This window comes from Chinchilla lanigera, unplaced genomic scaffold, assembly GCF_000276665.1.
Source record: "Chinchilla lanigera isolate Chin_1 unplaced genomic scaffold, ChiLan1.0 scaffold00073, whole genome shotgun sequence".
Lineage (NCBI taxonomy): Eukaryota > Metazoa > Chordata > Mammalia > Rodentia > Chinchillidae > Chinchilla > Chinchilla lanigera.
Window position 1 is genome coordinate 11031450 of NW_004955474.1, and position 14976 is coordinate 11046425.

The 14976-nt window shown below is 41.5% G+C and overlaps 1 protein-coding gene across 4 annotated transcripts in view; it reads left to right on the top strand.

The window, feature by feature from the left end:
• The window catches only part of LOC102018719 (phospholipid scramblase 2-like), a 76385-nt gene that overhangs the window by 40437 nt on the left and 20972 nt on the right, over window positions 1-14976 (top strand). For all 4 annotated transcript variants that reach the window (XM_005401434.2, XM_005401433.1, XM_005401436.1 and 1 more), the window contains exon 3: window positions 1079-1144. In XM_005401434.2, coding sequence (XP_005401491.1) covers window positions 1079-1144 — 66 coding nt within the window. The remainder of the gene's footprint in view (window positions 1-1078; window positions 1145-14976) is intronic.

Genomic DNA, 14976 nt, shown 5'->3' on the forward strand with positions numbered 1-14976 from the left:
TTGTGATATGTTGTAAAATGTTGTATGTCTGTTAATGTTTGCCTCCTTTTATCTTTAAAATTAAAAAAAAGGATGTAATACAAGATTTTTGCCTTATTAACAATTTAAAGAATTCAAAAGAAAAATACTATGTATTATGAAAAATATCACAAATCAAATCATTTTTTTAAATGATCTTTGTTTTTTATTTTTGTTGAAATAGCTAAAAATATTCATGTCTCATTACAATGCCAAACTTGATTGATATATTAGGTAATCTTGAGACCCAAACTCCTTAGTTTACCCACATAGAGATTTTGGATTGTCTTCTAATTACTGCTTTTAAAATAGTTTATATATAACTAAGCTGTTTCATATGTTAGAAACTTTCAGTTACTTGCACTGAATTTAGAAAAATTCATTTGATCAGTCATTGCCACCTTTAACTTGTCAATTTTGAATATAAAGTTACGTAAGTATATGTATATATATGAATTAACATAAATAAAAAGTGTAGATATATGAATAAATATGCCTAGAATGTAACCCTATAAACTTTTACATTTAAAATGTGAAATGTAATTGCAATTACATTTCACATTTTAAATGTAAAAATAATGTAGCTTCAAGGCAATTTGATAGTCTTATGCTGTGTATAAGCTGTTTTAGATTGCATTTCAAAAATATAGAAATTTACCTATAATTTTTAAACTATTTGTTCCCCTTGAACATCTGCCTGTTTCCATTCTTTTCTCTTTGCAAAAATTCATCCTGTAATTTTGAAACAGGGGACATTGTTCCAATATCCAAACCCAGAAATTATGAACTGCTGATTTATTGATCTGTCTGCTCCTGAATATGTGTGTGTGTTTTATATTAAATAATGGTACCACTAAGAGGTGCTAAAAGGTGACATGACATTTAAGGGTAGAGCTGTGAGACTTGAAGTGTGTCTGCTTGGGATCTGAATCTGATCTTGTTTCCAACTCAGGTTTGTGAGTGTGGGGTGCAGGAGGGGTCTTAACAGCTAGAAAATGAAGACACTAGGTTTTTAATATACAATTTATTAAACATATATTTATACTTTATTGAATTGCAGACATCCAAATGGATATTCCTCATCCCAGGACAAATTTGCCGACTGGGCATCCTCCAGCATCACCAGGTAAAATATGTCACAAAAGAAGTAAACAGTAATCAATTCATATTCCCACCTGCAACTGAGAAATAATCAAAAATGGTTTGAGGTGAATGACCTGCGGTATTGCAGAGACTTGTAATAATTTGGGGTGTCTTTTAGAGTCTGCCCTAGGAAAGGTCCTGATCTGAGTAGGATATTCTTTGCTACCTGAATTTCTGGCTTGTGTGGACTGAATTTTGTTCAAGTTACTATGAAATAACCGAACACCAGAGAAAGGGGAAGGGATCGCAATGCAGCCTTCCTAATAAAACCACATGACTGAATGAGTTGAGTGGTCTTGGAAAGTTCACAATAGAGACACATACAGAAAAAATATCAGATTGGAAGTCTGAATGAGATAATTTCTATATTCGTGTCCTGTCACCATAATATGAAAACAAATGATTTTGTATTTATAACTAGAAAACCATAAGAATAATGTAAGTGTAGTATCTACTGGACCATAACTTCCATTAAAGCAAAGCCATTATAGCCCAGAGCCTCCACCCAGGATGACACAATTAATATTCAGTACATATTTGTGGATTGGTTGGTGTGCATTACTAAATTACTAGAGAGACATGAATATGAAGAAGTAGGAAGCTGAACCAAAATTGTTCATGCATTAAGAATTATTTAATTCATGTTAATTAATGGATAACAAACTGTAATATGTTTAGTGTAGTCACATATTATGGCTTTCATAGGTCAGAATCAAGTATATTTTAGAGACATTACATTCTTCAAACTTTTTCACAGAAGTCCACAGTAAGCATATATTGAAGTACACACATTATTTTAAATATTTTTAAAGTCAATCTTTTGGAAATGATTATAGATACTTATGATACCTTTCCTAGCCCTACAGTTGTCATCACATTTAACTTCTTTCATTTACGTCTTGCTTCATAGTCTATATGTGCTTTTATTTTTTTATTTTACAGAGAATAAAAATTAAAAAGCATTAAAAGTGATACAGAATTTCAAAACAAGATGATAGAAAATCAGCAATGGTTTTTAAATTGCATATTGTTATCTTCAAAGATCTTGGTCAAATTTTCCTAATACTACAAAATCGAAGCATGGCACTGTTGGTCATACCATTGTTTGAAAAAAATTAGAATTTAAGTCCAGTAACTCAGCTACCTCCTGTTATCTAAAAGGACATTTGTTTAGAATAGGGTTCTGCAAATTTTCGCTGATAATGTAAATGAAGTGAAAGTAAATAGTCTAGTTCTTTCTGGTGATATTGGGTATTGAACCCAGGGATTTCACAATGGATTACATGAATTACATCCGCAGCCCTTTTTTGTACTTTGAGACAGAATCTTGCTAAGTGGTGAGCGGTCCTACCTGTGCTCAAACTTGTGAGCTTCCTGCTTTCCCCAAGCAGAACACTGGGCACGTAGGTGTGTGACACCACACCCAGCTTACTCGGCTTGTTTCCATTCAGCTATCACACAAGTGAAGAGTGTCCATGGAAAATTCATTTTTCTTTTTAATGTGTACTTAAACACATGTATCTATTCTTCCTCAAATTGCAGACATACAAATGGATATTCCTCAGCCAAAAACAAATTTGCCAACTGAGCATGCCCTTTACTGTCCACTGTTAGGTCTCCCTGAAAGACCCCCGCCCATTGCAAAGAACAAAAAAGCACTTTGGCTGCACTTTCACACTTCCCAATGGGCCCAACCTACCACCGCCCCCAAAAGCACCTGCTGTCCTCACACAAAAAATCCCACAATCTTACAAAGTGTCCTTGCAAGTTAACAGCCCTAGCCACAAACCCCCCCACTCCCCCCACTCCCTCCCCCCCCCCCCACCCCCGCTCCTTTGGCTGTTCTGGCCCACAAACATCCTCCCCGGAAAAACCCGTAAAAACTCAATGCTTTGCACAGCTCAGGGGTGTCTTGGTCCACTAGGCAGCCCACGGTGTTGCTCCCCTACCCAATAAAGATGCTCCTCATGTCAGACGGTCTGGTTCAGTTCTGTGTGGGTTTCCTGTCCAATCATTTGGAGTCGAAACCCGGGAGGGACGCCAAGGCGCCTGCCAGTCCCTCCCGACCGGGGACCCTCCCCGGGTCCCACCAGGTCCACGTCCGGCCGCCTCTGAGCAGACCACGAGCCTCAGACCAGCCTCATTGCTGACACCTCCATCCAGACACGGTGCCAACTGTAAGTTCTCTCTTTCCCTTTTCTTTTCATGCCCCGTCGTTTCCCCCGACACCGTTCTAGGCGCCACCAACAGACGCCTTCATTTCCTCCCCTTCCCGATCTCCATACCTCCTCTCAACTGCCCTCCGACAGTCTTCCGCCCTCTCCCTTTCTCCGCCACCTCCCCCTTATTCTGATTTCACTTCCCACCTCACGTCCAGTCCCGTCTCAGCTCCCTCTTTCACTAATACTATCCTTGTTTGTTCCTCTCTCTCCTTCCATGCTGTCCTCCGAGAGAGGCCCCCTCCCTTTTCCTGTCCTTGCCAACTCTGACTGGCTCCAGGATAATCTCCTCCAGGAGACCTTCCCTGAGTTCACTCACAAACAATTCATCTTATTCTCCTTCTTCCTCCACTGCATCCTCTTCCCTATTTCTCTCTCCGATCTTCTCATTGTTCTTGATCTCGACTGATTTTCACTTTCCCTTTCACACGCAATCTGGTTGACCCTCACCTAGGACAGTTCGCTCTTTTCCTGGGCTTCAAGATCCTCGCTCCCTTCGGTCTTGTTCCAAAGCCCTGTCGACAGGCCGAGTCGTCCTCCCTCGTTCCAAGATCCCCTCCCCGACGGGAGACCTCCGCTCGGGGTGCTTGGGTCTCTGGGTCCATTTGGGACTTCTCCTGGTCAACCGAGATTTCCTGTCTCCTTCTCCTCTCCATCTCACTCTCCCTACTCTTTCTCACTATGGGAAATTCTGCCTCATGCTCCTCCTGTAACTCCTCAGTTCTCAAATGCCTCCAGTCTCTCCTGCGGGGCCCACTGGGTCTTACAGAGCCTAATGTCACACGTCTCACCTTTCCCTACCAAAAGACTTGGCCCCAGTACCAGCTAGACAATGGCTCTGTCTGGCCACCTGAGGACACCCATCCACAGACACTTCTCACCAGGTCTAAGTTTCCTCTTCATGTCCTCCCTTCCCCGTCCTTCCCCTCCTGTTTCCCTCCTTACTATTCCTCCTTTCCCCTTTACCTTGATTTCTTTGGCTCCTCCAAATCTGACTTTGTTGCCTGCCTCTTTCTCTCCTTCGGCTGCCTGATTTCTGATGGGCTCGACGGACCCCTCCCCCACCCTTGGCAATCCCTGGGCAACTTTCTCAACTGAGTCTACTCTAAATTCCTTTAGGGCCTTTTGCCCTCTTTGACCCAGACTGTGTCCCTCTTTTTCCTCCTCCTTACCCTCCTCTTCCTGACTTAGCCCTTCCTCTTCCTTTCTCTCCCTTCCTCTTTCTTTCTCTCTTAGAAGGCCTCCCTGTTGCTCCTCTCACACCTCTCCGATGGCTCATTCTCTCAGCTTCACACCCCTGGCCTCTGCGGCCCCCTCCCAAAATCATGTCTACATGTCGAGCTGCTCCTTTCCTTCTTGTGACTCCATCCTTGACTGAACATGTCTGCTCGAGGGTGGAGGGGTGCATCTCTCATCCCATTTGCAACTTCTCTTGGTCAACAGTGGTCTTCTGTCTCATTCTCTGTTCTCTCATCTCTCCTTTGGTCATCATGGGCAACACCTCCTCCCTCCCCTACTCTCGCAGTGCCTCTGTGCTTTACTGCCTCAAGTCTATTCTCCACGGCCCCCTCAGCCTCTCTGATCTCAAAGTCAGATGCCTCTCCTTCCTCTGCCAAACTGCCAAACCACAACACAAAATAGATAATGGGTCTTTTTGGCCCCCCGAGGATACCGTAGACCCCAACATGTCGCCGCAATAAAAGACGGTCAAAGGTACCCTATGTCCAAGCTTTCTTTGCCCCTCGCAACTGACCCCAACTCTGCATTTCGTGCTCTCCCCAAGAAATCCTTCTCGCCAAGTCACCTGCCTCCCGATGTCGCATGCCAGAAGACACCCTCTCTCTTCCTGCCTTTCCTGAGCCCTTTGATGATCCAGCTCCTCCTGACATTCAACACCAGCCCAGGCCCACCCATGAGCTCCCTCTGCCCCAACACAGGCCCAACCGGAAGCACCCCCTCCATATGGGACCCTCAGTCCCTCCTCGCCAGCGCTGCTCCCCACGTCACCCACTCCTCCTACCCCCTCCCCACCTCCTCTTTATCTGTCACTTCCACAAGCCTCTCCATTGCTCTCTTCTCCCTCAGCATCACACACTCACCCCAAGTCCCACTCGGGGCCACTTTCAGCCTTCCTCACCCCCTGGCCTTTTCCCACTATGACAAATAGAGGGAGCCAAAGGCTTAGTTTATTTCAACAACCTTGGTCACTCCCTTACCTCTCTCAATTAAAAAAATGCTTAGGCTCCTTCACATCAGATCCATCTACTTACATTAAGGAATTCCAATACCTAACCCAGATGTACCAACTTATGTGGAGTGATCTCTATACTCTCCTCTCTTCTACCCTCACCCCCAAGGAAAAAGACACAATCTGATTAGCAGCCCAAGGTCATGTGGACTAACTGCACTGCACGGATCAGACTCTCCCACCGTGTAAAGAGGCAGTCCCCCGTGTTGACCGCAGGTGGGATTATCAATCCGACACCAAGGGCCCCGAGCCCAAGTCCAAATGGTTGTCTGCCTGATTGCAGGACTCAAAACGTGTGCCCACAAGGCAGTTAACTGGTACAGACTCCAAGAGATCACTCAGAAACCAACAAAAAACCCTGCAGACTTCATGGCACACCTCTTGGAGGCACTCACCAAGTTTATTCACCTTGATCCCTCATTAGATAAAGGACAGCTAGTCCTCAATGCCTCCTTTATTTCTCAATTGGCCCCAGATATAAAGAAAAAAACTAAAGTGTTTTGAGGAGAGTCCCAACAGCCCCCACTGCAAACTGCTAAACCTGTGCTTTAAGGTCTTTAACAGCCGCGAAGATGTGGAAAAGCAAAAAAAAAACCTTGCTCTGCGCCAAACAAAAGTGCCAACTCCTTGCAGCGGCTCTCAGGCTTCAGGCCCCCAAACAGTCCAACCAGACATCCAACAAACAACCACCAGGACCCTGTTTCAAATGTGGACAAGAGGGCTAGTGGAAACAGGAGTGTCCAAATCCACTCCCGCCTCCAGGACCCTGTCCACTATGCAAACAGAAGGGGCTTTGGAAGGTAGATTGTCCCTCTCTACAGCGAGAGGGGCCCTCTGCTCCAGCCCAACCTCTCACGCCACAGCCATCCCTGACAGACTTGTTGGGGCTTGCCGAAGAAGAATGATGGGGCCCAGGTTCCCATACCCCCACCAACAAGGCAGGCGAGGTCTTGCTGACATCTGAGGAGCCCAAGACACAAATCCAGGTGACGGCTAAGTCAATTTCCTTCCTTGTTGATACAGGGGCCTCATGGTCCATCCTCCCAAATTATGCAGGACAAACCTTGCCATCACAGATCGCAGTTGTGGGGTCGAGGGCCATCCCCAACACCCACCCTCACCGGGACCCCTATCCTGTTTCACCCTTATTACTCCCGGCCATTCTCCCATCACCCCCTACTCCCAACCTGACCTCTGAGCTCCTCTTCCCAATCAGTGAGGTAAATCCCAAGGTTTGAGACACATCACAACCCGTCATAACACAACACCACAACCCAATGTTCATAACACCTCTAGACCCCTCTCGCTCCCCAAATTGCTCTCAATTCCCTATCTCACATAAAGAACACCTGGGCCTAAAACCCCTCATAGACAGATTTCTTACAAATAAACTGCTCATCCCTACCCACTCCCCTTACAATTCTCGCATACTCTCCGTGATCAAACCAAACAGCTCCTATAGACTCGAACAGGACCTCTGCCTCGTCAAATCAGCCATCTGCCCGGTCACAACCAGGTCCCCAATCCCTACACCCTCCTTAGCCACATCCTGCCAGATATAATCCATTTCTCAGTCCTCGACCTCAAGGACACTTTCTTCACCATCTCCATTCACTCCTCCTCCTATCCTCTTTTTGCCTTCACATGGGAAGATCCCATCACACAGACCACGTCACAACTGACCTGCACAGTCCTCCCACAGGGATTCAGGGATAGCCCTCATTACTTTAGTCAAGCCCTTATGACCGAGCTGGCCACTGTCCTCAAGCCTAGCTACTTAATCCAATATGTCGATGATTTACTCCTCTGCAGCCCCTCCCTTCATCTCTCGCACCTTCACACTATATTCCTCCTATCTCCAAAGCCAAGGCACAACTCTCCCTTCCCTCAGTCCAGTACCTAAGATCCAACCGCCCCCACCTCAACCACCCCACCTCAAGCCACTATCAAGGCCCACTCACAATTTAAACCACCCCTCCTCGAGCCACAGTCAAACCACAATCCAAGCCTCCCCCATCTCCTGTCACTGCCAAGATCCAAAAACAATCCACCACCGCCCTAGATAACTTCACCCAGATCCTCTTTCAGATCATTCACCAAACCCTTATGACCTATCCAAAAGCTAAATTTACACAGCCCTATCGGACCCCACTATTACTGTTATTCCCTGATATCACAACTCACCTACGGTCTGTTCAACTCAAAGTCCCTTACAAAAAATACCCCAACTCTACATACCTGCAGAAGCCTATATCACCTGGTACAAAAAGTCCACAACCAAAAGTTTGTCCATGCCTTGCAACCAGACCATAGTCCCACCCTCGGGTTCATCCACCCCAGACACAGACCCCCGCTACTTCCTATGCGACTTTGAGCTCTCCCCTTGCTATCGTCCTGATAAAACCTGCCTCCCAGTCCTTCCCCTTCCTAGTCTGAAGATCTACACCCACACAGAATTTGCACAACAATTTCTCCACTCACGGGGGCCTTCCCAATGCAGGGTCTCCATCACGGTGGTATTGAAAACTTCTATATTGGCAGAAGCTCTCTGAGCTTCTGCCCTGGGCACATCCATTGGTCTCAACCTTCAACTCAGTAAATAACTGGCCAACCACATTGATCATGTCTCTTCCACTTTCTCTTTACTCTATTCACAATTAGACCAACTGGCAGCAGTCGTCCTCCAAAATAGGCCCTAGACCTCCTCATGGCAGAAAGGGGTGACATTTGCCTGTTTCTGGAAAAAGAATGCTACAACTATGCCAACCAGTCAGGTCTCATCAAAAAGAAAAAAAAAAAAAAAACAGTAAATGCATGACCAAGCCGATCTCCTCCGCTGAGGCCTCTCATCTGCCGCACCGGGAAACTCTGGGCTGTGGACATCCTTTCTCCCGTGGCTGCTCCCACTCCTGGGCCCCCTCACGGCCATCTGCCTCCTCCTCCTTGCAGCCTCCTGCATTGTCTCCCTCATTCACAACACTGTTCAAAGACTAACAACACAAAATTTTAACCTTATGCTTCTTTCAGAGCCCCAGTTCCAGCTGATAGCCTTAGAAGACCCAGATGAGTCCCCCTGATGCCGCCCCAGTCCAGCAGGAAGTAGTCACCAATGAGACACTTCACCCTTATTCCTATTAGATCAAGTCTGAGATGTTAGGTCTCCCTGAAAGACCCCCGCCATTGCAAAGAGAAAAAAGGCACTTCGGCTGCATTGTCACACTTCTCAATGGGCCCAACTGCAAGGGCTACCACTGCCCCATAAAGCACCTGCTGTCCTCACACAAAAAAATCCCACAAAATTACAAAGTGTTCTTGTAGGTTTTACAAAATGTTCTTGCAAGTTAACAGCCCTATCCACAAAACCCCTCCCTTGGCTGTTCTGGCCCACAAACATCCTCCCCAGAAAAACCCTTAAAAACTCAATGCTTTGCACAGCTCGGGGCTGTCTTGGACTGCGTTGCCCCCCCTCCCAATAAAGACACTTCTCGTGTCAGATGGTCTGGTTCAGTTCCTGGTTCAATCATCCACCACCAGCATCACAAGGTAAGATATATGACAAAGGAAGTAAAGTAGCAGTGATCAAATGACATGCCCAAGATTACAACACAAGAGAAAGAGGACAGAAGAATGTGTATCTTTATTTTGGTATTCTCTTTCCTTAAAATTATACTAAAACTTCTTGTCAACCTAGTTACCCCTGGTTTCCTTTGCACTATGTATATTCCAAAGAAGTAATTTTTTATTTACACAAAACAAAAGAAATAAAGAAAAACTGATAAAATCAGTAGTGAGTTCACACTTGGGAAATGAAATATCAATCTGCATATAAATTCAACCTCAAAATACAGATAAAAAGTGAAATATTGTACTCATCATTTCATTCACCTATTCTGAAAATTCTGATCATATATTTAGGTGATGTCCCAGAGTGTTTATGAGTCAGGCTGTACTGTATTTGAAACTGTGTTCAATGAGAATGAAGGAAAAATGATAAAGCCATTTGAAACTGGAAGTTTAAATCAATAGAAAAGTGACTACTTTGAAGTAATTCTCATTCTAATTTTCTAACACTTGTGACAGCTTATTTTCATGTACGTGAGAAGTCATACTTTTACATTTTTAAGAAAAGTAATTGAGTCATATGACTATGCAGAGGGGAATGCATCTGTTTTTAACCAAGGCATAAAAGAATCTAAACATTTTCATTAGAAAAATGTGGTTATTGATATTACTAGACTTTTGGAAATGGCAAGGCTTTGGCATGCCTGATAGACGAGTATGCAGGAGAGTGTCCTCAGATTCAGGTTGAAATGTGATCTGGTTAGGATAAAAGAGTGCATCCAGGTTGTTTTCCTCTCTGAGCAAAAAAATTTCCTTGGGAGTTGAATCGACAGTTTAATATTTTTCTTAAAGTCTCCCAGTAGGTTATAGATTTCATCCTGATATTTGTAATTGAAAGAGTATGAACAAAATAAGCAACAAAACTCTAAGGTAGTAGTTTTCATCCATGCCTGCTCTTATGTGTCACCTGGAAACACTTAAAACACTAACAGCACCATCCCAGGAAAATTAAATCAGATGTCTGAACTCAAAGGCTGGTAAGTTTTTAATGCCCCAAGTGATTTTCCTGTGGAGCCAGGGTTGAGAACCTCTGCTGTAAATTCTTACAGTGTTTGAGTTCGGAGACTTATTAGTAAGTCTGTAGCATTTCATCCAAGCCCCTCAGGGAATGATTTAATCCATCCCATAGTTAACTAAAATAAGCAACAAAAATTTGCTTGAGAGTTTGTGAGAAAAATAAATCGGTTTTGTTTTGCAAGACCAAGGCCATACAAGGCCATACAAGACCAAGGTATAGGTCTTGATGTGACAGTCATGTTAATGATAATGATATCTCAAAATTGAGAACTCACTGTGCTACAGGCATTGTTGTAAATGCAAAGTTCATGTGAGTTAGCTTATTTTAAAACCAGAACTTTTCAGATAAATATTGTGACCTCAGTGTAGAAGTTTTCTCATACTCAACCAACCATAGAATGAAAATGCTCAAAAATTCAATTTTATCTCCATAGAACCTGTACAGACTTTCTACTTGACATTGGCCCCTAAACCATATACTGTAACAGCTATGTGGCAATTATGTTAGGTACTATATAGGAATGATTCAAAGTGTATAGAAGGGTATACATAGATCATATGCAATATTTGAATCCTTTTATATATAAAGATTTGTTCATTCTTAGGTTTTGGTACCACAGAGCATCTTGACCAAGCTCCTGGAGGCACTGGGGGGGGGGCACTGGACTAGTAGTTATTGCCATGATTTATGTAGAAAAGCTGAGGAGATTTGAATCAGGTTTCAAGTTTGCATTCTTTGCTTAATAGTTGGGTGTGTGTTGTTTACCTTGAACAAGTTGCAGTAGCTGAGAGCCTCAGCCTTTGCAGTAGCTTAATCTTTCCAGTTGCAGTAATATATGGGGATAATACATTCAAATTTACATTGTGTTGGAGTATAAGGAAGATACTAACTGTGGTATTTTGAATAAATGATATGCTTTGCTACGAAATGATTTAATAATATGTCAAATCAAATCAGCTTTATCAACATGAAATTTTTAGCTTATTTCAGGTAATTCAATATGCTTAATCCAATGATTAGATAAACAATTCTCTCTCCCTCTCTCTCTCTGTCTCTCTCTGAATCTTGAGATCATGATGACATTATCAATTTGTCTAATTAAGTCTTATCTCCAATCCACCCTGATTTATCTACTGTCTGGTCTCTGCCCTGAGGCTAGGGATCTTTAAAAACATAAATTTTTTCATACTAAAGTTAGTGTTCCATATGTATTTCAATACTTTCTGGATAAAGTTCTGTTTTGTTCTAGGGAAATTTTTTTTAAAAAATCCTATACTGTGTCTCCTTTTATTCTTCTTTTTATTTTAAAGAGAAAAAACAATAAAAACAATGATTCAAATTTTCAAAACAATGGGGCTGGGATATAGCTCAGTGGCATAAGCACCTGCCTAGCAAGTGCAAGGTCGAGTTTGATTCCCAGCACCCAAAAAGAAAAAAAAGATATAGGAGATTAACACTGGTGAATACATTGCATATTGTTATTTTCAATATAGTTGCTCAGATTACAAGATATAGGCATGAAAAATTTATCAAACAATATGAGCACAAACCTTTCTTTTCAATGAACTGAGAAATTAGTAGTATAGTTATCTTTACTATCTTATAAATGTATATATAATTTTTCCTTTTCTCTTCCTTCTTTTCTCCTTCCCCTCATCCCAGTTCTGCTCTCCTTTCAAAAAGGTTCTTCCTATTTCACAATACTATTGTACATTTTGGATCTTATTCTTTCAGCTTCTTACACTAGGAAGACAATACAATGTTTACACATGCAAGACTGATTTACTTCACTTATGAGTATGTTCTCAAGTTGCATCCACTTACCTGTAAAAGTCTCCAGTTTAGCCTTCTTTGTGGCTGAGTAGTACTCCATTATATATAAAGACCAAATCTTTTTATCCATTCATCCACTGATGGACATTTGTGTTGTTTCCAAGATTTAGCAATGACAAATTGTGCTCCTATAAAATGGGTACACATATATTGCTGTGGTATGATGGTTTTGATTCTTTTAGGAAGATACCCAGAAGGGGATTAGCTAAGTCAGAAAGGACCTCTAATCTTAGTTTTCTTGAGAATCTCCACACTGATTTCCACAGTGGTTGTACCAGTCTACACTCCCATCAGCGATAGAGAATGGTTCCTTTCTCCCCACAGCCCCTCCAGCATTTGCTATTCATTGATTTGTTGATAATAGCCATTCTTTCTGGTGTGAGATGGAATCTCAGTGTTGTTTTAATTTGCATCTCTCACATGACAAATGATGTTGAACACTTTTTCATATGTTTAATTGCTCTTTGTATTTCTTCATCTGAGAAGCACATATTCATCTCATATGCCCATTTTTGGATTGGGTCTTTGAATTAAGGGAGTCTGATTTTTTTCATTTCTTTGTATGTTTTAGATATAAGTTCTCTGTCTGAGGGACATGTGGCTATAATTTTTTCCCACTTGGTGGCTTGTCTTTTCACTCTGTTGGTAATTTCTTTTGTTGTACAAAAGCTTTTTAATAAGATGAGATTCCATCTCTTTATCCTTTGTAGTGTTTCTCATGCAGTCTGGGTTTTGTTATGAAATGCCTGCCTACACCTATGCCTTTGAGATTTCTACCTATTTTCACTGTCCATAGGTGGAATGTTTCTGCTTTAATATTTAGATCTTTGATCCATTTTTCCTTTGGTTTAGTTCGTGGTGTGATAGACTTGGTTCTAGTTTTAGTCTTTGGCATGTGGAAAGTCAGTTTTCCTAGAACCATTTATTACAGAGTCTCTCTTTCTTCCAGTGTACATATTTTGTCCCTTTATCAATGACAAGATGTCACAGTGTGCATGGCATTGCATCTGCATCTTTTATTTTGTTCCACTGATCCTCAGGTTTGTTTCTTTGCCAGTACCATGCTGCTTTTATCACAGTAGCTTTGGAGTATAATTTCAAGGCAGGAATTTGATGCCCCCTGATTTTCTTTTGTTGCTCAGAATTGCTTTTGCTAATCTTGGTCTCTTCTGATTCCAAATGAATTTTAGGAATGTTTGTTCTAGTTCCATGAGTTATGCTAATGGTATTTTTATTGGAATTGCACTAAAATTGTAAAACAGCTTTGGGAGTATGACCATTTCTACTGTTTTGTTTCTTTTTGTCCATGAGCAAGTGATACCTTTCCATTTTCTGATACAATCTTCAATCTTTTTTTTTAAGTTACTGTAATTTTCAATGAGATCTTTTACTTCTTTTGTTAGATTGATGCATCAGTATTTCATTTTTTGGATGCTGTTTCCTTAATTTGTCTCTCGTTTGTTTCTTGTGTACAGGATTGTTATTGATTTCTGAGTGTTGACTTTGTATCCAGCTATGCTACTGAATTTAGTTATTAAATCTAGAAGTGTTTTGCTGGAAGTTTTGGGTCTTCTGTGTATAGTATCATGTCATCTGCCAGTAACCATAATTTAACTTCTTCCTTTCCTATACTTATTTCTTTTATTTTTCTCTTGTCTAATTGTTCTGGTAAATGTTTCCAGAACTATATTGAATAGGAGTGGTGATAGTGGAAATCCTTATCTTGTTCCTGATTTTAGAGTGTAAGCTTTCAGTTTTTAACAATTTAGTGTGATGTTAGCTGTTAGTTTATTATAGATCACTCTTATCACATTGAGATAAAGACCATCTGTTCCAATTTTCTGTAGGGTTTTTATAATGAGTGGTTGTTGGACTTTGTCAAATGTTTGTCTGCCTCTATTGAGATGATCATGTGATTTTTGTCTTTGGCTATATAGATATGGTGTGTTACATTTATTGATTGGCATATGTTGAACCATCCCTGCATCCCTGGGATGAATCCTACTTGATCATGGTATATAGTCTTCTTGATGATTTGCTGCATTCTGTTTGCCAGTATTGTATAAAGGACTTTTGTATCTATATTCATTAGGGAGATTGGTCTGTAGTTTTCTTCTCTGGTTGGGTCCTTCTCTGCCTTAGATATCAGATACTACTTGCTTCCAGGAATGATTTTTGCAGTGTTGCTTCCCTTTCAATCTCATTGAAGAGTTTCACATTAGTGGCATTAGGTCTCTCTAAATGTCTTATAGAATTCAACAGATAATACACCTGGGCCTGAGCTTTTCTTCATGGGTAGGGTTTAATTATATTTTCAATTTCAATTTTGCAGGGTACATCAGTATGGGTGGGAGGTTGTTTTCTTTTAGGGCTTAAAATACCTCACTCCAGGCTCTCCTTGATTTGAAGATTTGTGTTGAGGAGCCTGCTATGATTTTGAGGAGCTTTCCTTTTTAGGATTCGTTTCTTTTCTCTAAATCTCTAATATTTTGTCCTTGTGCTGAATTTCTGGAATCTTCATTATTATATGTCTTGGTGTAGTTTTGTTTTGGTCATGGTTGTTTGGAGTTCCATATGCTTCATTTATTTGTCAAATTCTTTATGCATGTTTGGGAAGTTCTCTACCATTATTTTGTAAAGAGTTATATGTTATTTGTGCTGTCTCCAGCTTTCTCACTGACCCAATCAATCTTCTTTTATTTTTCTTTGCTTCATCATGTAGCTGTTGGATTACTTTTTCATGGTCTCTTACTATTTTTAAGATATCTTTCTTTTCAGGATCACTAATTGAAATTCTGTCTTCAAGATCTGATATTCTATCCTCTCTGTTGTTCAATCTGTTGTAAAACCTCCACTTTCAGTGGAGGTTTTATTCT